Source organism: Gadus morhua, chromosome 21, assembly GCF_902167405.1.
Source record: "Gadus morhua chromosome 21, gadMor3.0, whole genome shotgun sequence".
In the NCBI taxonomy this organism is placed as follows: Eukaryota; Metazoa; Chordata; class Actinopteri; order Gadiformes; family Gadidae; genus Gadus; species Gadus morhua.
The window spans coordinates 18245581-18267279 of NC_044068.1; the positions used below are offsets into that span (position 1 = coordinate 18245581).

Below are 21699 nucleotides of genomic sequence, written 5' to 3' on the forward strand. Positions count from 1 at the left end.
CCCCCCCCCCCCCCCCCCCCCCCCCCCCCCCCCCCCCCCCCCCCCCCCCCCCCCCCCCCCCCCCCCCCCATGCCTGTGTATGATGCGTTGGCAAAACCGCGACACGCAGTTTGATATCCGGACGCTTATTCATGGCTCTGGTGGAAATGCATTACGTTTCATTGCATTGATTTATTTACTTTCCTGATGTGCTGCTTTGCAAAGGTCATCACACACCCACACACACACACACACACACACACACACACACACACACACACACACACACACACACACACACACACACACACACACACATACCCACCCACCCACACGCACACACACACACATACCCGCCCACACACACACAAACACACACACACACCCACACGCATTTCAGCTTTGCAATAGTGCCTCGCGGCATAAAAAACCATCTGCTGCGTGATGGTGAACAATGTATCCCCTCCGATTGATTCGGCCATTGAGACATATGGTGGCAGATGAAGTACCGCCCATAAACAGTTGAGTTGAATTACTTTTTTGCCGGCTCAGCATACGGCGGAAGGAAGCCTCTCATATTCTCACATAAGCATTAAGATGTGGAAGCTTACCGTCATGAATCCATCCAGGAGGCCGGAGTCGGCCTTGGGCGGGGCCTGTAGGCGCTCCATGGACCACTTCTCCACGATGGACGTCACCTGGGAGCTCTCCGTGTTCAGGATGCGGAACCCCGTCATGTTGACGCCGCTGTAGCGGTACGGCTCCATGTCCAGAGCGAACAGGTCCTGGAAGCACCGGCAGAGGGTGAGTGGGACTACTGGGGGGTCACTGTGAGAGGGACACTAGATACTGGGGTCACTGTCAGAGGGACACTAACTAGTGGGGTCACTGTCAGAGGGACACTAGTGGTCACTGTCAGAGGGACACTAACTAGTGGGGTCACTGTCAGAGGGACACTAACTAGTGGGGTCACTGTCAGAGGGACACTAACTAGTGGGGTCACTGTCAGAGGGACACTAACTAGTGGGGTCACTGTCAGAGGGACACTAACTAGTGGGGTCACTGTCATAGAGACACTAACTAGTGGGGTCACTGTCAGAGGGACACTAACTAGTGGGGGGGGTCACTATTTGATGTACACAAGCAATGGAAGAGGATTTCTTTCTAATACAGTGTCTGCCCCCCACAGTTAAAGATAACATCACATACCATTCCAAAATGTTTCCAAGACACACCTGCCACATTTGTTGGGGAAAAAATGAACAAAAGAATATAAATATTAGTCTAAAAGTCCCCGCCTGCTGTTTTGTGTAGTATCTACATATATCCTCGGCTCGGCTACGCAGAGGGAGAGAAGACTCTTTAATATCGCTCTCACCAAGTACATCTGATCCAAAGAGACGATCGGAGACATGTAATCAAGGCGCGGCTGGCGTACCAAACCCAGGAGGGCCCTCCGGTCACCAGGGGCTGACTACTGTTCCCATGGTTACATAATACCGTGATTAACAGCTTTTAATTTTTGTACGAAACATTTGAGATCACACTATGATTACCTGGATAATCAAAGCTTTTATTTTTGACATAGCTTAACCTCGTTTTACTTTGGGTTTTACCTCACCCTTTTAAATGAATGCATTGAACTGATTGTCCTTTTAATGTCTTGTTTAAATGAAACCGCCTGGCCTCTGCATTTTTCATGGGGATTCTCTGCTGTCGGCTGAAGGCTACGGACACAGGAGAACGGCCCCCATAGCGTCCGTCTACGCTAACCACCACACCTTCCTGCAACGCTTCAGTTGACCTAATACCCACTTGCTACTGGAAACGCCACGTCTAATGGGAATGTTGTGGAACCGTTTGTGTGCGATCGATAACAAACCTTTGCGCCCGGTGCACACACTATTTTCATTCCTTTTCTTTTTTTTTCTTCATAACAGTTAATGCTCATATTTATTCCGCCCCCTGGGGCTCTCCTCTACCTGGGTTCTGCCGAAGGTAATTAACTGTCTTTCATTGGTGGATGCATGCTCACTTCACAGCTGCTCCGGAGAGTAATAAATTACAGCCAGGGGCTCGATTTCCCCGGACGCGGGCGGGATCCGGCGCGCTGACGTTTTGGCAGCACATGAACACACACACACACACACACACACACACACGTGCAGCGGGGCCCGTTTAACTCGGGCGGGGCCGGAGGCCTTGAGTTAAGCCAAGGCTGTTCAAGGTGACATGGGGCCGGTCCTGGTGGGCCGCCATCTATCATCCGGGGGTCCAGGGACAGCGTGACCACGTGGTCCCGCGGCGCGTCTTGCGGCCCGCGCTGAGGCACAACCCCGCCCCGGACCGGAGGAGCAGGGGGGGTGATGGACGCGAGGATGGGAAGGGCTGTGTGTGCGTGTATGGGGGGGGTGTGTGTGGTCGTTTGTGTGTTTGTATGTGTGCGTGCATGGGTGGGGCTGTGTGTGGTCGTTTGTGTGTTTGCGTGTGTGTGTGTGTGTGGGTACGTGTGTGTGTTGGTTGTGTCTGGGTACGTGCTTGTAGGGGTTTGTGTGTATGTGTGGGTACCTGTGTGTAGGTGTGTGTGTGTGTGTGTATGTATGTATGTTGGGGTGGGGGTTTGTGTCTGTGTGTGCGTATACGTGTGTGTGGTGGTTTGATTGTGTGTGTCGGTACGTGTGTGTGTGTGTACGTGGGTACGTGGGGATTGGTTGCGGTCGATGTTTCTCTCGTTGGCCACTTTCTGAAGGACACAGGTCTGTGTTGGCCGGTGCTCTGGCGCGGTGTGTGCGGCTGGCGAGCTCAGGGTGTAAAGGACCGGAGAGGACGTCTGTGCAGAGCCACACGGCAGAGCACCGGGAAAAAACAAAGCTCTGTGTTCGCCATCGTTTCTTTTCCTTTTTCCCAATGTCATGCTTGCTGTCTCATTACCCCTGGCCCTCGCCACACTGTCGTCCCTCTGCCCACCACACACACACACACACACACACACACACACACACACACACACACACACACACAACCATACACACACACACACACTCACACACACACTCACACACACACACACACACACACACACACACACACACACACACACACACACACACACACACACACACACACACACACACACACACACACACACACACACACGCAGCTTTGGGTGAGGGATGAAAAAGCGCGGGGGTGTGGGGTGTGTCTGCGTCGCACCTCGCACACACACACACACACACACACACACACACACACACACACACACACACACACACACACACAAGATAAATGTCTGCTTCGACCTTTCCCGCCCAAATCCTTCTTCCCCGTTATGTCCTTGGTGACAGCGGAGCGGGACGTTTGTTTGCGAGGGGTCGGCTCTGTGGCTGGTGACGACCGAGCAGGGCCGTTTGTTCTGCTCACCGCCATTATCTCTCGTTCTTCCCCGCCGCCAGGGCCCGGGGAAGAAGATGCACACACCGTTTTCTATCCAGCGTGCGCACCGCACGAGCAAAGAAGGGCTTTGTAGCCACGAGATGAAAGACCTTCAATGGAGCCGGAGTCACGGTAGAATACATCACACCCGCTCTGGTTCGCTATGATCAGTACTTAAGGTTTCCTGGACAACAAATCTATGTAAATGAGGGCGCGTTTCAGCAAAGGAAGCGTGCAAGTCAATGCTTCAACTGGAACCTACTAAATGGTTGATAAGAAGTGTGTTAAATGTGGGGAAATTGCGGCTTCGGGACATTCCAGTTTTAATGCCGCCACAAAAAATAAAAAGCGCATGTAGCTTTGGAATCGAGCAGGACACTTACCAGCGTGGTGAAGATGTAATGGTAGTACTCAGTCATCATCCCCATGGCCAGAGCCTGCAGGGAGAAGGTCACCTTTAACCTTCTACGGTTCACCTCGCTAAACATCGCGTCAACACAAGGAGGCCCGCACACAGATCAACACACACGGTAATAGAAAACCACACTCAAGACAATAAACACACACACACACACACATGCAGACACGCACACACTCATACGCACATCACTCCCACACACAGACACACACCAAGACTAACAACCCCCACACACAAAGAGGAGACACTGCTCTGACCCGCAGCCGCACTCCTATTCAAGAGGATAAGACAGTGTGAGTGAGATTAAAGAATAAAACTCCTCTGCCAGCGCCTCTCTCGTGGTAGGATCTGGGTTCTCATGCTAATCCCAGACGCAGCGTTTTGTCGGGGGGAGGGGGTGTCTTGAAGCACCTCTGAGTTTCTAAACGGGCCAGCCCTTTGAAGCGGGGGCTGGGTTTTCATTATACATCGTTTCAAATAATATTGAAAGAAAAGACGGGGCAAGGAGTAAGAATAAATATATAAATATGTTACGTACGCTGCTTTGAGATATTCATAAGATACAAATGAATAATTAATGTCTCTCAGACTAATGGCATGGCACTAAGTACAGCGATAAAGGCTGCTTTGTAATCACTGAATGAGCAGAGCTGAGCAGAGGAATCGTTTGATTGTTATCATTAGAAGCTTCGAAAATTGACTCGTTCTCACATGTGCTGATTTCATAAAGCCGGTATTATATATTTTTCTACAGTTTTGTCCTTAATTTTTGTCAGGCACACGGGGTAAAAGGAGAAAGAAAGCATTGTGTTCCCACACAGGTGAGGTTACACAGTGTGTGACGCGACACAGGGCACCGTTTGTGTAACTAAGCTATTTCTATCACTGCTAATCCATTACGTGTTCGGGTTAGATTCATTGAACAGGCTACAAGCAGAACTGGACTAAACCCCAACCCCCCCAAAAAACTAATGATGTCCCAAAGGAGAACATCCATTATGACTGTAATAGAAATCAATGAGGTCAAATACTTTCAGAACGGAAATCAGGGGAGTATAAGCTTTAATAAAGGGAATGGGATTCAGTTGCACATGTTGCAATGAATCCAATATGAGGCCTGTGTGATGAGCCCAACAGTTCATCAGGGTTAACCAGCCCTGGGGTGAACCCTCTTACGTTCTAACACACCGCCTCTCGGGCACCAAGAATTAACAACAACTGAGGTAAAGAACATCCCCTTCTAATTTGGGCTCACCTTTCTGTATGCTGCATTGTTTTATTGAAAACATGTGCCTCACTGGTTTATTTGACCACTTATGCTTTAATTTTTACTGTTATCTTTTCCAGTCTTTCTCTCTGTTTCAACAGCGGTCCCTTTAATGTTTCCTTTATGCGGTGCCTTTGTGAAGCCCTACGAACGGCCTTGTGTTTGAAGGGTGCTGTATAAATAAACAGCCACGGCCTCTATAGGCAGACCCGGCAGGGGGAACCGCTCTGTACCTGTTTCAGGATCCAGGCCGCCATTTCGTGGCCGCAGTCGAAGATCACGTGGAACTCCTTGGCTTTCTTCATCTCCTTCAGCAGCGGCTTGGCGTCCTTGGTGTCCCCCGGCAGCTGTCTGATCTTGAGGCGGAGGTTGTAGCGCGAGGGAGCCTTGATCAGCTCCTGCAGGCGAATGAGACCTGTGGGGAGGGAGGGGGGAGCGACGCCGTGCATGTAAAGTACCAACCCAAGGGAGTCTGCCGGTCTACTGAGAGCATCGGTACTATCGGAGGAGATTCAAATATATACTCATGTTCTCAGGTAGACTAACAGGGCCCAGGTGAATAGATACCCTAATTAATATTACACTGTGATTAACTCCAGCTATTACTTTGAAGTATTTCTCAACACGCAAAATGGTAATTGAACTGCATTATCGCGTTATTTTCTAACCATGGCAATATGGGCCTCACACTCATACACACACGCATCAATGAAGCTATGGCGATATCAACCATCAGAAGCCGATGCTACCAAAGACTATTTAGTTTTCATTTGGGATTCTTCCATCTCCCTCATCAAACACACGTGAACACTAATGCAGCCCCCCAACACAATGACACATACACACAAACACAAGAGGAAAGAACAACTGATCGCTAGGTTTGTGTCCAGCCCTAGCCCAAAACCTAGCCCTCATCCGCCTCAACCAGCTCCACCAGCTCCACCACCTAGACCACCTCCACCACCTCCACCATCTCCACCACCTAGACCACCTCCACCACCTCCACCATCTCCACCACCTAGACCTTCGACGTCTTAATCTCACAGTTGGAAATAATCTTCATGTTCCATTTTTCTCCAGCGTCCCGAGGGCACTCAAATAGCGAGGGAGAGAGAGTGAGAGAGAGAGAGAGAGAGAGAGAGAGAGAGAGAGAGAGAGAGAGAGAGAGAGAGAGAGAGAGAGAGAGAGAGAGTGACAGAGAGACAGAGAGACAGAGAGAGAGAGAGAGAGAGAGAGAGAGAGACAGAGAGACAGAGAGAGACGGAGAGAGAGAGAGAGAGAGAGAGAGAGAGAGAGAGAGGCGGTGGTGGGATGAGATTCCAATGAGTTCCAGTCCCTCCGTGGCCGTGAGAGGACTTCAGAGCCCTGGGATTAAGGAGGCCGGACTGATGGGAGAAAATGATTACTTGTCACGGGCATAAAAATGGATGGAGAGAAGAGGGAGGGCGTAAAGAGAATGGATGGGACGAGAGGGAGACTGAAAACCATTTCTTCACCCCCCAGCCCCCCTTCTTTCACCTTGGAGACGCCGGGAAAAAGACTCTACTGTTCTTTTTTGTTTGTTTATTTTTGTTAAAATAAACTGTATGCAGGCGGTTTCGCTGAGGGGTCCACCAGCCCCACACCCAGGGGTTGGGGATCAGGGGAGCGGCCCCCCTGGGAGAAGCCCTGTGTGATCTCAGTTGTTCTTCTGCCGAGCGATGGACCAGCGGACAGACAAATGGTCCGGCGGACCCCCTGGCCCCCCACCCGGCCCCCCCCTCTTCCGCCGACATGGGGAGGACACGAGACATTTGGGCATTTAATGAAACGCCACCAGCTCTGATCTCAGACCCTCCCCCTCCCCCCTGGATCCTCCAACAGCTGTGTGTGTGAATATCTCTCATCGAGGGGGGGGGGGGGGGGGGGTTCATGGGGGATTTAAGCGTTAAGGTGTCACACGGCGGGGTCGGGCGGGGGTTATGTTTGGTTGGGTTGGCAGGGTGGTGGCGGGGGTTGGGGGGGGGGGCATAGCTAAAGGGTCAGGGCCATGAGTGACACCTGAGCAATCATCAGGGGGAAGCGGTCATTGGGGTCTGGTATAAGGTTCAGTGTGCGGTCACACGTGCCAGCGCGCACTGAAACAACGGCCCATTCAATTCTATAATGTGAGTGACAGGCCAACTGTGGAAAGAGTTTTTTCTCTCTTTGCAAGTCGCAGAAGAAATTGGGAAAAGTTTTTGAGAATCGTGTCCTTTTGAAGCTCTTTTCTTTTCGTCAGGACAATGCAATTCCTGATGCCATTATGCAATTTGCCGCAGCAGTGTAGAGCAAGTTCGCTCTGCACTGTCTAATTCAAGAACATTAAGGAATAATACAGGCAAAAACCCTTTGACGAAACATAGATTTAGCAGAAGAAACTCTGTGAATTCTATATTTATATATCCATCAGCTGAATTATCTGATTAATATTATGATATGTATAACAGGCTTTATAATTCATTGTGAAAGCTGGCTAGATATTTTGCAGTATCCCAAGATTCAATATGCAACATGGGCGATCAAATGTCAGCCGCGAAATGATAGTGCTGGTGACTCGAGCTGGAGAATCTAGCCGGTTAACACTAACCTTAGTATCTAAGGTTATTTTAATCAGAGGTAAACACTCAATGCCAGTTTGTCGCTGCTGGATTTCTGCAGGAGAAAATCCGGAATCGAATGAAACTAATACCTGATTATTATGGTCGAAGCTACGGCGATTTGAAGCCAAACGCTCCTTTAAAGCCTGAATGTAGCTACTACCCAATGTTGCAAACATCGAGTTTAGCCATGCACTCCCCACCTCCCATCAAGCAGAACATCGTCACGGCAACCACGATAGTGATCGTTAATAACAATCTGAGTGTGTTATTTATGGCAGTTATCCGCCCCTCAAGCATGGTAATTCTACATGGCTTTAATCTGTACATCTCACACTGGGGCGTTCAGGGTGCAGTAGTTCTTGTCCTTCTATATTGTTGAGGCTGTTGCTCGCTCTAACGGAAGAGCCAAATAAGCAGCACCTGGGGCTAGACAGTAAGCAATTGATTTGTAAGCCAAGAAAAAAGGTTACAAATTCCTTACCTACTCTGATAGGGAAAGGCAACATTTTATATTCCTGGCCGGCCAGGGGCTTATTACTCAAACCATATAAAAAAATCAATCGACAATGGAGCAGGCATTTCCAGGTCTGCACGGTAAAAGTCCAGCTCAATTATTTTGATGATTAAGAAGTGAGAAATCTGCAAAAAGTTAATAATTGACTTGAATCGGGCAGAAAACAAGTACTGCAGGACTGTGGGGTGATATCATGCTTTTCGACTTTTCCCTTTGCTTTAGACTGTTGCATCAAACTTTAATTGCCTAAGAGTGTGACGTCAGACATTGGCCATCCGAAATGTTTACAACTTCTCGGGGTTGTGAATTTGCAGACACATGCGCAAAGTGTTCGACCAATCACAGCAGAGTGGGCGTGCTGACCAATCACAGCAGACTGGGCTACCCATCAGCATCACCACCACTAGAAGAGGGCATGAGAGACCCCAGCAGTGCCTGTCCAAGCCTCTCATCACCACCACTATAAGAGAGCATGAGAGACCCCAGCAGTACCTGTCCCAGCCTCTCATCACCCCCACTAGAAGAGGGTATGACAGACCCCAGCAGTACCTGTGCCGGTGCTGTCGTCATACACCACCGTGACCGTCCGCCAGCGGAAGAAGTGCACCAGGTCCAGGATGGCCCGGCTGAGGGAGGAGAAGTCGGGGTACAGGCTGACGTAGTACGAGTCCCTGTTGTCGGACACCTGGTGCTTCCAGCGCGTCTGGATGTGGGGCACGCCCAGGGCGTTGCAGATGGACTGCACCGCATTGGCCGACGAGCTGTGGGACGGGCCGAAGATGGCCGCCACGCCCAGGGAGAGCTGGTCACACGCTAGTGGGGAGAGGGGGGAGAGAGAGAGAGAGAGAGAGAGAGAGAGAGAGAGAGAGACAGAGAGAGATGTTTGCTTTGTTTTTTATACACACAACCCACAACATATTATCTGTAGTACTTTTAAATGATATTAATAATAAAAGGTATGGTGTCAGTGCTTCAAGCAATGCAATGATTTATTCATGACACTTTGCCTTAACATTTCTTTGTTGTACCCCGTTTGTAATTCAGTAGTTAGAAAAACGAATTAGCTCTTTGTGCTTTGGAAACTCACAGTAACGACAGACCGAAATGAGTCCAATTGTGAAACAAAACAAACTCCAACACTACTCTGTAATTAATTTCTCTTTTTATGGCACCACTGTGTTTTACTTTTAATTAATTGAAGGTCTTATGGGCATTTGCTTTTTTTTTGCTGTGCGCTAACACTTAAAAAGCCTAACGGCATAATTTCAATAAATAAACAAAAAACATCCAGGGGCGTTGAAGGCCAAGACAATGTGTTTTTTTCCCGTTCAAAACATGATTTGACGAATGCTAAAATCACATGAAGCAAAACAATAACAAGAACAAACCCAAGGCCCATCTCAAGAAGTTGGCGTTCCAGGATAACCCTGTATGTTAAGTCAGGATTCAGTGACTGGTGGAATCTTTGGTTTCAGATACCAAACTTAGACTTATCTCTGTTCAGTTACCATGGCAACAAAGGCGCTAAGCCTGACCAGGAGCAGACCTGGTATACAGCAGGTCAGCTCCGAGGTAACCCCGCCCACGGCTGGAGTTCCAACTTAGAACCTCTTCTCATTGATTATGAAAATGGATACAAGCTTGATATGGTCATATACAAAACTATTTTATTCCAAGCCTTTTTCCTCACTATTTACAAATAACAAATAACTTAATGTGACATGTCTACATTGATGCAATGGGCGATTTCAATATTAGTTTTGCAATGCAAATTGAGGCATGTTCAAAGTATGTCACTATGGTAGGCTGTATAGAAACCTTAATAAAAAAAAAAATAGATACTCTCATATAATACACTTTTCATTTTTACACTTATAGAACGCTCTATTCAACGCTGCATGACTTTAACTGGTCCTTCCACAGTGACTTGTGAAAGTGCTTTAACCTTTCTGAGATTGTCCCGACGGTCTAGGGAACCGCTCTCTCCTGGGAGAGCCGTGGTTGGTGCTAGCATGTGGCGGCGGGCTCACCTTTGCGGGAGGCCTCAAAGCTGTCGAAGATGTTGATTCTCTGGATGTCGTAGGTGAGGGTGGTGTTGGGGAGCAGGGTGCGGTTCCTGTTGATCGTGTTCAAGGCAAATTTAAAGGCGAGTTCCTCGGCTCCCGAGGGGCCGCTCTCGATGGACTCAAATATTCCACCTGAGGGGGAAACGTATAACAAAAGAAATACAATGACAAACAAATACCATCACAAACCAACATCAGTCATAGCTATTTGTACACTGCCATGCAGGTACGGTCACTGCTTGGTAGATGTTGCAGTTTCCCTGTCTTGCCTGTGTAATACCGTGAGGTATATTTTCCCCCTCGTCAAGGAGCTGGCTTTCTTGGTCCACTCTTTAGAATAATCAGCTTATTTTGTTTAACAGCCACTCACATGCAAGAATGAGTATACTACATCTGAGTGTAGGCTATAAACGCGATTAACTATTTACAACTGCAAAAGCGTCAATGTATTCGTTATTTTGGCGACCAGATGTTTGTTATCCAGATGAAAGCCTTGCAAGGAAAGTTCTTATCGCATTTACATGAAAATGAAACCCCCAATATACTGTATGTAGGGTTCTGGATGGGACATTGGGGTGTGAAATCAAGACGGTATATTACCTCGGTCAGTGTAAACTCCCTGACCATGCCGGGAAGACTTTCAAATAAGTACAAACGTTCAGACATTCCCTTACCAAATGCAATTTCTAAAAGAGGTAATAGCTAAGGTACTTGATGATACCATAAATACACATATTCATACATACATATATATAAATATAGCTGGTCATTTCAGCTCTCTTTAGAAAGTAGCTGCAAAACATTTTCTTTGTCGGATATCTTCTTGACCTATTGGACCTTTTACATGATCCTAATGGCTACAGGAAAGCATACATATAGCTCTAGTCGATTCGTTTGTGGAAGCTTCCTGTATTGGCATTCCCTGGCAGTCGCCCGCGTAATTAGCAAGGCAATTAAGCAGGTCAGCGGGGTGAGTTCACACAAGGTTGGGTGTCTGTCTTTAGTGCTCCGGTCTTGACGGAAAAGGTTCACTATTCTGCTTTGTGTTTCATTGATCAAATTCAATTAGGCAGGAGCAGAATGAGAGGAATGAAACACAACAGACCTCAGGAGAAAACATCTTAAAATCTGAAAGCAAAAGGACGGCACAGGAGAGAACAACGAGAGGATCTTTACAGCAAGGTAAATGTGTGAATGCGTTGAAAGAATTAGACCATCAGAATGAACAAGATCTCTTTGATGTTATTGGTCACTAATAGGGGCTTTCTCTGCCATTATCTTTGCATCTCTTACAATAATTACCCTTGTGGTTACTATTGAACCTTGTTAGTCTGCTTCTGACATATAATTGACTCTGGTTTTCTTTTGAAAAGCAGCTATTAATATCAGGCTATGTATTTGGTTAAGTTTAAACCATAGACCATAGCAACCTTACAATGTGGCATATGACCACAAGTGGTACCATGCCCTATTTCACATTTATTACATTTGTGGGTACATCAGAAAGACTTATTAAAAATGATCTAGCCAGGCATAAATGCATATTGGTGTGTATTTGGCTGTACAGCACTGTATGCAGATTCAATTAAATATTGTCTTGTCCCAAAAGCTAATCAATTGTGGCAATTACACTGGCTATGTTTCATCAGTTGACTATACATATATATAGGCCTATGTATACCAAAAGCATCAACAATTCATCACATTAATCCACAATTTGCTTAACCATCAGTGGAGGATTTGCTGCACCACTGAACTCCAACATGAAAGAGAATGACTGAGCAATGGGCCCCAGAAAATACATGAAAGAAAACAGTGCAACAGCCTGAGAAACACTCAGACGAGGAGTTCACAAGTCCGCCGCTCCCACCCTCACAAAGGGGACAAGGGCGTTGTTGTAGTTACGCAACAAATAAGTACAAACCCCCAAAAAACCTCGAGAAGTGGAGCAGCAATATTAAAGCCCGTCTATCGATTCAGGTGCAAAGGGCCGGGGAAACCAAGGTCAGGAGATGATTGGGGGAGATTGAAAAGGAAGAGGCTCAGGTATAAAAACATCTCCCTGAGGGTAGTTATTAAACTCTAAAATGGACGGAGCAAGTGAAAAGAGAGGTCTACCGAATGCAGAAACACCATCTGAGTCGAGGGAAAAGGCAGGGAAGAGCAGGGCGAGAGAGCATGAAAGACAGAGAGAGAGGGATGGAGCGAGAGCTTGTACAGGAGTCTCTCAAGATAAAATATATATACTTATATATATATATATATATATATATATATATATATATATATAAATAAATAAATAAACTTGAATCAGTGTTAGAAAAGCATGTTGCTTTTCCTTTCCTTCTTATCGTTGTAGCTTACAACACTCGTTCACAATAGATCAAAAGACAACCACCTGAGCTACTTACAGTATTCTGGTGTGGGCAATAATTAAACATTCAAACTACTATATTCAGACCTTCAATTTTATACTGCACAAACTGTGTCCCATTTATCTAAGGGAGGGAAAGGGGGTAAGAAATATACAATTCAATTCACAACTCCTACCCAACCATACCCCCAAGATGATGTTTTAGAAGGGCACTAATCCATATGAAAACTCTAAACACTTCCAAACATTAAAGGTCCAAACATTAATCCACGAAGATTAATCCAACATGTCTTTGTTTTCCCTTGAACCAGGTCTATAAATTAAATACTGTTCCTAGTGCCTCACAATGTGCTTCTGTTCGCTCTCCACAAGTATGCCTCCAAATGTTTGTGTGGCAAAAATAACATACAATTACCTCCACTATCTTTCTTCCAAGACAATAAAACCCCATTAGACACCAATCAAAACCAAAAGAAGAAAAAAAAGGTATCCCTATTTAACCCCTTGAAGAGAATAGGGGCATGTTTATCATCACCATGCAAACAGTATGCAAATCTAAAACGTTTTCTATTTTTAATTTTTGATTAATATAACGCTTCCTATATCATAACGGCACTAGTGATTTCATACATCGCAATTATTCACGCAAATTAAGCTTTCCCAGCTCAAGCGTTAACACCGCGAGCTTAGCACCGAAACGCAACCCTAACATGTTATTACACATTGCTGCCATTTTGGTTCGCCACGATGAACGCACGTTTCTGCTGAGCGGAGCTGGACCTTTAAGCATCCGCCATTACAGAGAGAAGATGATGGAAATCATGTCAGGTTGACCTACTAGATAATTATTACAGGGCCTCCACGGCGGGGCCACAGCGGTCCTGCCGGGGCGACGCAGTGATGAGCGACAGGGAAGGAGTTCAGCCTCTCAAGAGTCTGGAGCAGGGCTCAGGGTGGAGTGGTGTTGGGCGGACTGCATGGATTAGTGGGTTAGAGAGCGCTAATGGGATGGATATAATATTGATCATGAAATAATGAGGATAGGAACATGATGAGGAGGATGAGGATGATGAGCATGAAGATGATGAGGAGGGTGATGAAGAACACGATGAGAAGGAGGAAGATAACGATGATGAGGAGGAGAATGATGATGAGGAGGAGGAGAATAAGCAGGATCATGATGTTGTGGAGGTTGATGAGGAGGAGGATGAGGAGGATGAGGAAGATGAAGGCGATGAGGAGGATAATGATGAGTAGGAAGAGGATGAAGGTGACGGCGATTATGAGGAGGATGAGGATGAGGATGAAAAATGTCCTGTCCTTTGCGTCACATGTGATATGACTCATCCACACACTCCTGTTTGGTACCTTTTGCTGGACATTATCTTTATAAGTGCTTCATCCATACAGGTTGACACTCTGTATTACCTATGGGCCGGTATTCTCTGTGAATTACAGCGTGGTGCATGAGGTAGAGCTGGGGTCATCAACGGGCGTGTACGTGTGTGTGTGTGTGTGTGTGTGTGTGTATGTGTGTGAGTAGGTGGGTTCGTGTGTGTGTGTGTGTGTGTGGGTTTGAAACATGGATCACTCAACAGTATGAATTATGGGTAATCACAGGGAGAAGATTAAAGGGCAACTGATCAACAGTGTGCACCGATCTGTATCTCCTGTTTGTGTGTGTGCGTTTGTGTGTGTGTGTGTGTGTGTGTGTGTGTGTGTGTGTGTGTGTGTGTGTGTGTGTGTAGGTAAAATGGTGTTGTGTAGCGCATGCCGATAAAAGCATGAAGCGGCAGTGAAGGACAACAAGGCAAGATGGTCATAGAACACCACCCCCCCCCTCTCTCTCTCTCTCCACCCCCTCTCTCTCTCTCTCTCCCCCCCCTCTCTCTCTCTCTCCCCCCCCTCTCTCTCCCTCTCTCTCAATCCCCCACCCTAGGTCTCTCTCTCCCCCTCTTCCACTCCCTCCCCTCTTAAAGGGGTACACACACAGATAATCAAGGCATGCAGTGAATGCCAGCCTACACATTATAAATCATTATGCTAGTCTGACCATGGGACATCATTCCCTGAGAATGAGCTGAATATGAGCGAGCGCATTCAGCTCGCTCACATCCTCACCCAGGGAGGGGGGGTCTCACAGCGGCCTCACCCAGGGAGGGGAGGTCTGCAGAGCACCTCACCCAGGGAGGGGGGGTCTCACAGCGGCCTCACCCAGGGAGGGGGGGACTCACAGTGGCCTCACCCAGGGAGGGGGGGTCTCACAGCGGCCTCACCCAGGGAGGGGGGGACTCACAGCGGCCTCACCCAGGGAGGGGGGGTGGGCAGTGCGGCCTCACCCAGGGCCCCAGGGGGGGGGGCTTAACTGTTATTCTGAGGGGGAGAATTAGCTTGATATGCTCAAGGATGATGCACTCGCATGGGCGGACATGGACGGGTCGGACGCTTCCGTTACCATGGTGATATTCCCCCTCATCTATATATATAGCAGGTGGTGTTAGGTCGGGTTTGAAGCGCAGCGGTGGCTGATAGGCTGCTGCTGGTGGAAGTGTTGGTGGTGGATATGGTGGGGGGGGGGGGGGGGGGGGGGGGGGGGGGTAAGATGGTAAGATGGTGAAGACAGCCTGTCTTTGTGACTAATGGCCAGCAAGGGGCGGCCGGGGTGGCAGGTAGGCAGGGTGGATGCCATGGCAACAGCTGAGAAACCCTGTAGCTGCTACAAGTGCTCAAAGTACCCCCCCCCCAACCTTTAATCCATCCTCAACAACCCCCACCCCTCCCAGACCTCTTCAGTACATGCATTACATTTGTAACATAGTCTCAAGGCTGCCAGGAAGCAGGTAGGAGGCCTCCAGCTCAATAAAAAGGACCACATGGGAACGGGTGTGATGCATTATGGTCTGCAGAGAGAGGTCGGCGCTATGCTCGTTAATCTGCGCCCCCTCCATTTGGGGATCCAGCTTCCCCAACTGGTCTGTTGATGCGTGCTTCTATGGCTTGAGCCGCGGATTAGAGGACAGCGGTATCAATACACGGACCTTCAGTGTGGACAGAAAGCCAAGGAATGAAGTGAAAATGGGATAAACACTAGGATGGAGTCTCACAGAAGGCTGTTGCCAGCCTTAGGCTAAACTACAAGGTGTGAGTTACACAACCACACACACACACACATACACACATGCATGAGCATGCATGCACACACACACACTCACATTTAATTCTTTATTTGAATCCACCAATCACATTACAAGAGACAAGATTCAAATATTTCAGAGATAAGATAAGTCATTGTTCAAGGGTACAAAAAACATCTCCTGCGCCACACTGCCAGGCTGCCTATCACTGCTGATATGGAGCAGAACTTTGCTAATTGTTTAGATTTTCTGCTGGAGAGCCCAGCCAGCCTTAACCCACTGAAAACACGGTTGTGGACATGCCCCAAGCTTCCAAAAATAAACACTATTAGCTTGCATTGGTAGCCTAGGTCCCTTAGAATTTCCAGAATGGGGTGGTATTTAAGGATTTTATCGTTGAAAGCCATTTCCATGCACAAATCAAATACACAGCCTATCTCAAGTAAGAGCACTTCCCTTCTGTCTCTGTTTAAAAACACAACATCAGGGGTATTTGGGATGTTACAAAACAAATCAATAGAGCTGTTAAACCATTCCGGCATGATGCGTGAATGTTTGTACATGGTCACATTTTCTAGAGATACTTCCTTAACATTACTGGAAATTAGATCGACAAGTCGGTCATGGCGTCCAATATACAGTCCTTTGTACATAGTACAGCCATTCACAACATGGGCAACTGATTCAAGTTGATGGCCAGAGTGCATTATAAAGTGTGGATGGTGGTGTGCAGGATACCATAATGCCAGATTGTATTTGGTAGGTAGCACCTGCAGCCTAGCTTTGGCAGTGAAACAGAGGATGTCCTCCCCAACAGCAGCATTTTTGTACATGGAGTGGGAAGCAGAGTGGTCGGCAAAGTCTAGGCATGCTAGCTATCCCTGCATTCTAAGTCCAGTCCAGTGTTGTTTGGTCTCTGTTTGTTTTATGTTGAGAAGGAATCTCCTTGCTGTTGTGTTCTGTAGTATGTGTTGTGCCTCGTTGTGATATACAGTTGCCTCTGCGGTTACAGAAGGGTCGGTGACAACTGCATCAGATGCCTGTGGTGCTGTGTGTGAGTTGTGTTGTGTCCATTCCAGTTTGACTGACATTCTGTTGCACAGATCATTTAGGTCCGGCCAGTCCGACCGAACTCCAAAGCCTGCAGCTTGTGTGTCCAGTTTCCCGCTGCTTTTCCTCCCAAAGCCTAAGAAGCTGTCCTGGCCTGCTTTGGCCAGAGGGACCTTCCTCTTCCTGAGGTCCAGCATGAGGGAAGCTCTGGCAAGCTCTCTGACAGTAGCGTCATCATTGTTGAGCATGCTGCGGAGGTGTGTCAGCCTGGTAGCAGTGTATACCAGTGGAGGCTTCTCCATTGAGGAGAGGGAGGAAGATCCTCCCTAACATTGTTGAGAATAAAAAATGTAGATTGCCCCGACTATTGTAATGAATTAATGCCCTGAAATATGACTACTTTATTGCCTTTGAATATATAATGTTCGTTTCCCTGGGTAAAGGGACATTAGCACCCCCTATCGCCTATTGACAATTACTTCAGGGAGGAACGTCCTCCCTCCGCCGCCGTTAACTCCCATTCATTTTCCCGAAAGTACTGGCGGCCGGTGGATAACATGGGTTTCAATGGGAGAGAGGAGGAAAATCCTCCTCTGAGTGGGTGGGACCTTAAGTGGTCTGATTCGCGCAAAAATCTATCCGTCTGCGCTATGAACCAATAAGCAGGATCCCTGGATGGTGAGCAGTGTTGCCAGATTGGTCCGATTTCCCACCCAATTGGGCTACTTTTAACCATGTTAGGCTGGAAAGATTATCATTGGGCGGGAAATCTGCCCAATCTGGCAACGCTGTCGATAACAAACCCGTTCTGCATTGCCGCGATGCTCAGTCTGAGAGACGCAGAGCAAGTGAAATCTGCGATAGCGAGATCCTAAATGCACAATGGAAACATTGGAAACGGAGGACATTGTTAACGTCTTATTACAAAAACCATTCCATTCATTCAGAAAGAGGTAGACCACTTCCCAAAATCAAGGTCATCAGAAGTAATGGCAACGTCAGTGTTGTGAGTGCTACATGGTTTGCTAGGTACGCATGACTTACTGGTAGCATTACAAGCAATTGTAACTGAAAATAAACATAGCTAAATAACTTCAGTCAGTGAGGGCAAAAATAGGCCCAATAATAGGCCCAGATTTTTTTATTTACTTTTACAAATCAACAGTAGGCCTGATTAGACTAATATGCTTTGCATCCTTTCCTTCTCAAATTACAGTGATGCCACTGGTGGCTTTGTAGACATTTTGTTCACATAACTCCCTCCCTGCTATTTTGTAGTTCACCAAAACACCCTGAAACAACTTGAGTCTCACATTCTTATGCCACCATACACCAACAGTGCAAGCAGGCCAATGGCAACCAAGCGCGCAGTCCTTCCTCCCTCACTTTAAAAATCACCAGCCGCCACTGGTGTATACCCATTCCACGTTTGGGACACCCAGCCCCCCCTCTTTACGTGAGAGGAAGATGAGGTCCCGGGTAGAGTGTGAGTTCAGCCCTAGCCATTTCGGACAGCCTGGACTGTTTTATTGTTCATGTCTTGTAAGACATTTTGCAGGATGTGAACGTTTGCAAAGAGGTGTTGAACCTTTGCAAGGGCCACCTCTCTGATAGCGTCCAGTTTCATGACTACTGGGAGTGGGGAGGAATCAATTAGATCGATTCTGTTCTTATAGGCACTACATAGCTCCTGTGCCTGCTCCCCCCACTCACCCGCAATGTTGATGTTATGGCCAAGATAGGTGTATGACTCTTGGCGTGAGTAGGCTGCCCCATTATTGTGAAGGAGGGCGGTTTGTCAGATTTGGCTTTATACCAGCGGTTGCCACCACTGCGTCGCTCATAAAGAGCTACACACTTGGTGTGCTTCACCTCCAGCTTTGACCATTGAAGAAATTCATCTGTTCTGGCCAGCATGTTATGTATGACACTCTCGTCTCTGGAGGACACCTCGACATCATCAGCGTAACCCTGAACAGGGTTTGGGGATCTGATATCAGGTGGTGCACACTGAACGAGCCACTTGAGCCACTGGTTAATGGCAAGGATAAAGTTAACCGCACTCCAAAGGCAGCCTGTTTTAATTCCAACCTGGAGCGGAATGGGCTCTGTGAGTTGGTGTCCACAGATTACCTGCAGAAAAGATCCCTTATATACATCCGTTATGAGGTCTGCAAAGGGCTGAGGTAGATGGATCTCCTTCAGTGCATTCAGCATAATTTTGTGGGATAGTGTTCCAAAGGCATCTCTAAAATCTAGGAATACAGTAAAAAGTTTAGATGATTTATGTTTAAAATCATCGACTCCAGTTTTAAGGCAGAACACATGCTCGTTCATACCCTGTCTGGCTATGTAAGCTTTTTGTTTGGGTGAGAGGATGCCTGTGTCCACAAGCCATGGGAGGATGCGGCCAAGCAGACATTTCATAAAGATTTTGTAGACAGTGGGAAGGAGAGAGATGTCTCTCCATGTGGATGGGTCGCTTGGAATATTGTCTTTCTTAGGTATTCTATGGATGAGGGCCCCCTTCCATGATCCTGGCACCTTTACATTAATCAAACAGGTGTTAAATAAATATGTTAGTATTTGGGTGGACTGGGGTTTTCTGGCTTTGATGGTCTCATATGTCACCCCATCGTATCCACTGGCACTGTTATTGGGCAGGTGGGAAATAACTTTATCTACTTCTTCAAAAGTGAATTTAGCAGTGGATGGATAATAATCCGGGATAACCGTCTCCAAGCTTGTGGACCAAGGGGGCGGGGTCAGCGTTTGTATCGGGGGTGATTGACATTTGGCCATATAGTACTTATAAACGTCAGTAGTATTATTGACGGTTGGCGGGGGGGAGGGAAACATGCTATTATTTTCAATTATGTCAATAGCTTTGGACCTGCGGTGCTGCCATAGGTATGACAGTTTGTCTCTGCTTACTCTCCTTTGGCGTTTGTGGCGTTCGTCTGCTGCCCCTCTGCTGAGTGATGGTTGGATGACGTCTCTAACGAAGATCAGCTGTCTCTCAATCCAGGAAGTAATGGAAGCCGGTGTCAACTCCGTTGGATGTTTATCGCTCAATGGAAACTTCTTTAGAATCCGTGTTGCGTATTTCAGGAGTGGTAATCCGAACTCCTTCCCGTTGATATTTCCTGTGCGGAATATTCCATTTTGGAAGAATACTCCGGTTAGGATGGATGCCACTTTACTCCACTTCGCTGGATCGCCGGAGCAGGCAAAGTGCGCTCTTTCTTGGAGTAGTTTGGTATCCAATGATTTCCTGAATTGTCTTTCATGAATCTCGAACATTGTCCATTCATGGCATTGAAGTTGGCGCACGTAGTTGTTAAAATCCACGGAGGTCTTCACCGTCCGATGGCGGTTGGCGGTTGCGGGGCGGTTGCGGGACGGGATCATGGGTTTGCCTCAGTTGTTTGTAGATGCGGCCACTGGCAAGGGCTTGTTTGAAGGCGATCCGTAGCACTGTGACTAGGCACATGTTAGGTACCAATGTCTAAGTATATCTTTCTCTGCTGCATTAACGATGGCAGTTACAACGGCGTTAACGATGGCGACACCTCACTTCATCAGCGTAGGTGCTGAAGTGAGGTTAAGTAAGTAAACACACACACACACACACACACACACACACACACACACACACACACACACACACACACACACACACACACACACACACACACACACACACACACACACACACACATTTCCAAACGTACAGACACACTCATATATAATACACACCTGCATGCTTACATGTGCAGACACATACACAAACACATACACAAACACATACACAAACAGACACACACACACACACACACACACACACACACACACACGCACACACACACACACACACACAGACACACACACACACACACACACACACACACACACACACACACACACACACACACACACACACACACACACACACACACACACACACTCTGAGGCTAATGGAGGCTGACAGCTCAGAAACAACAGAGGGTATTGATGGCATGAGAAGCAGCCTCTGCCCACACAGGTGGCATTCACAACACAAAACAAAGTTCTGCCACGCTCTGGCATCAGCCAGAGAACTATATCCCAGACTGCTTAAAGATCAATCCCATCAATCTGTTATAATGAGACAACTGCGACACACAAGCACAGATCTGACCCCCAAAATAAGATAATCGCACAATTCTCACAATGGGCGTGATGCGCTAAATTGTCGGGCTAGCTTTAATTTGCAACAAAATGCAACCTCCCTCGTCAGAATGCCCCACTAATACGCAGGGACTCGCTTTGAATTGGGTGAAATGTGCTAAGCTGCTCGTTTACACTTTTTGCCTTCGTTTGTCAAACCGACTTCTTTTGTTGCGCTAATTGTGGCAAACTGTGAACGCGTCTCCACAGGAGCCGCGCGCCGCTGAGCGTCCCCGGCGGCTCGTGTCTCCGAGCTCTCATACTCCTGACAGCCAAGGAAGAAGTTCACAGGCAATACTAAGAAGTGTGCTAGTGTTTTTATGTGTGTTTGTGTGTTTGTGTGTTTGTGTGTCTGTGTGTGTGTGTGTGTGTGTGTGTGTGTGTGTGTGTGTGTGTGTGTGTGTGTGTGTGTGTGTGTTTGTATGTGTCTGTTTGTGCAGACCTCCTCCCCTACAACGACAAAGGCCTTGAGATCAAACAGGTACTTACAGAAACATTGGAAGACGGGGAGAGTGCTGTTATGTTATCCAGTGTTGAGATTGAACTACTCTGTCAAAACCATCACGCGTCCACAGTGAGAGCGTTGAAGTACAAACACACACACACACACACACACACACACACACACACACACA

General features: G+C 47.4%; 1 protein-coding gene across 1 annotated transcript in view; it reads right to left on the reverse strand.

Annotated features, from left to right (window-relative positions):
- Nucleotides 1-590: 590 nt before the first annotated feature.
- LOC115534701 (glutamate receptor ionotropic, kainate 2) overlaps nt 591-21699 on the reverse strand; it is a gene marked incomplete at its 3' end in the record, with an annotated part of 42407 nt that continues 21298 nt past the window's right edge. The window contains 5 exon segments of the mRNA XM_030345857.1: nt 591-764; nt 3795-3848; nt 5330-5511; nt 8781-9044; nt 10262-10429. Of these exon segments, the coding sequence (XP_030201717.1) occupies nt 591-764; nt 3795-3848; nt 5330-5511; nt 8781-9044; nt 10262-10429 (842 nt within the window).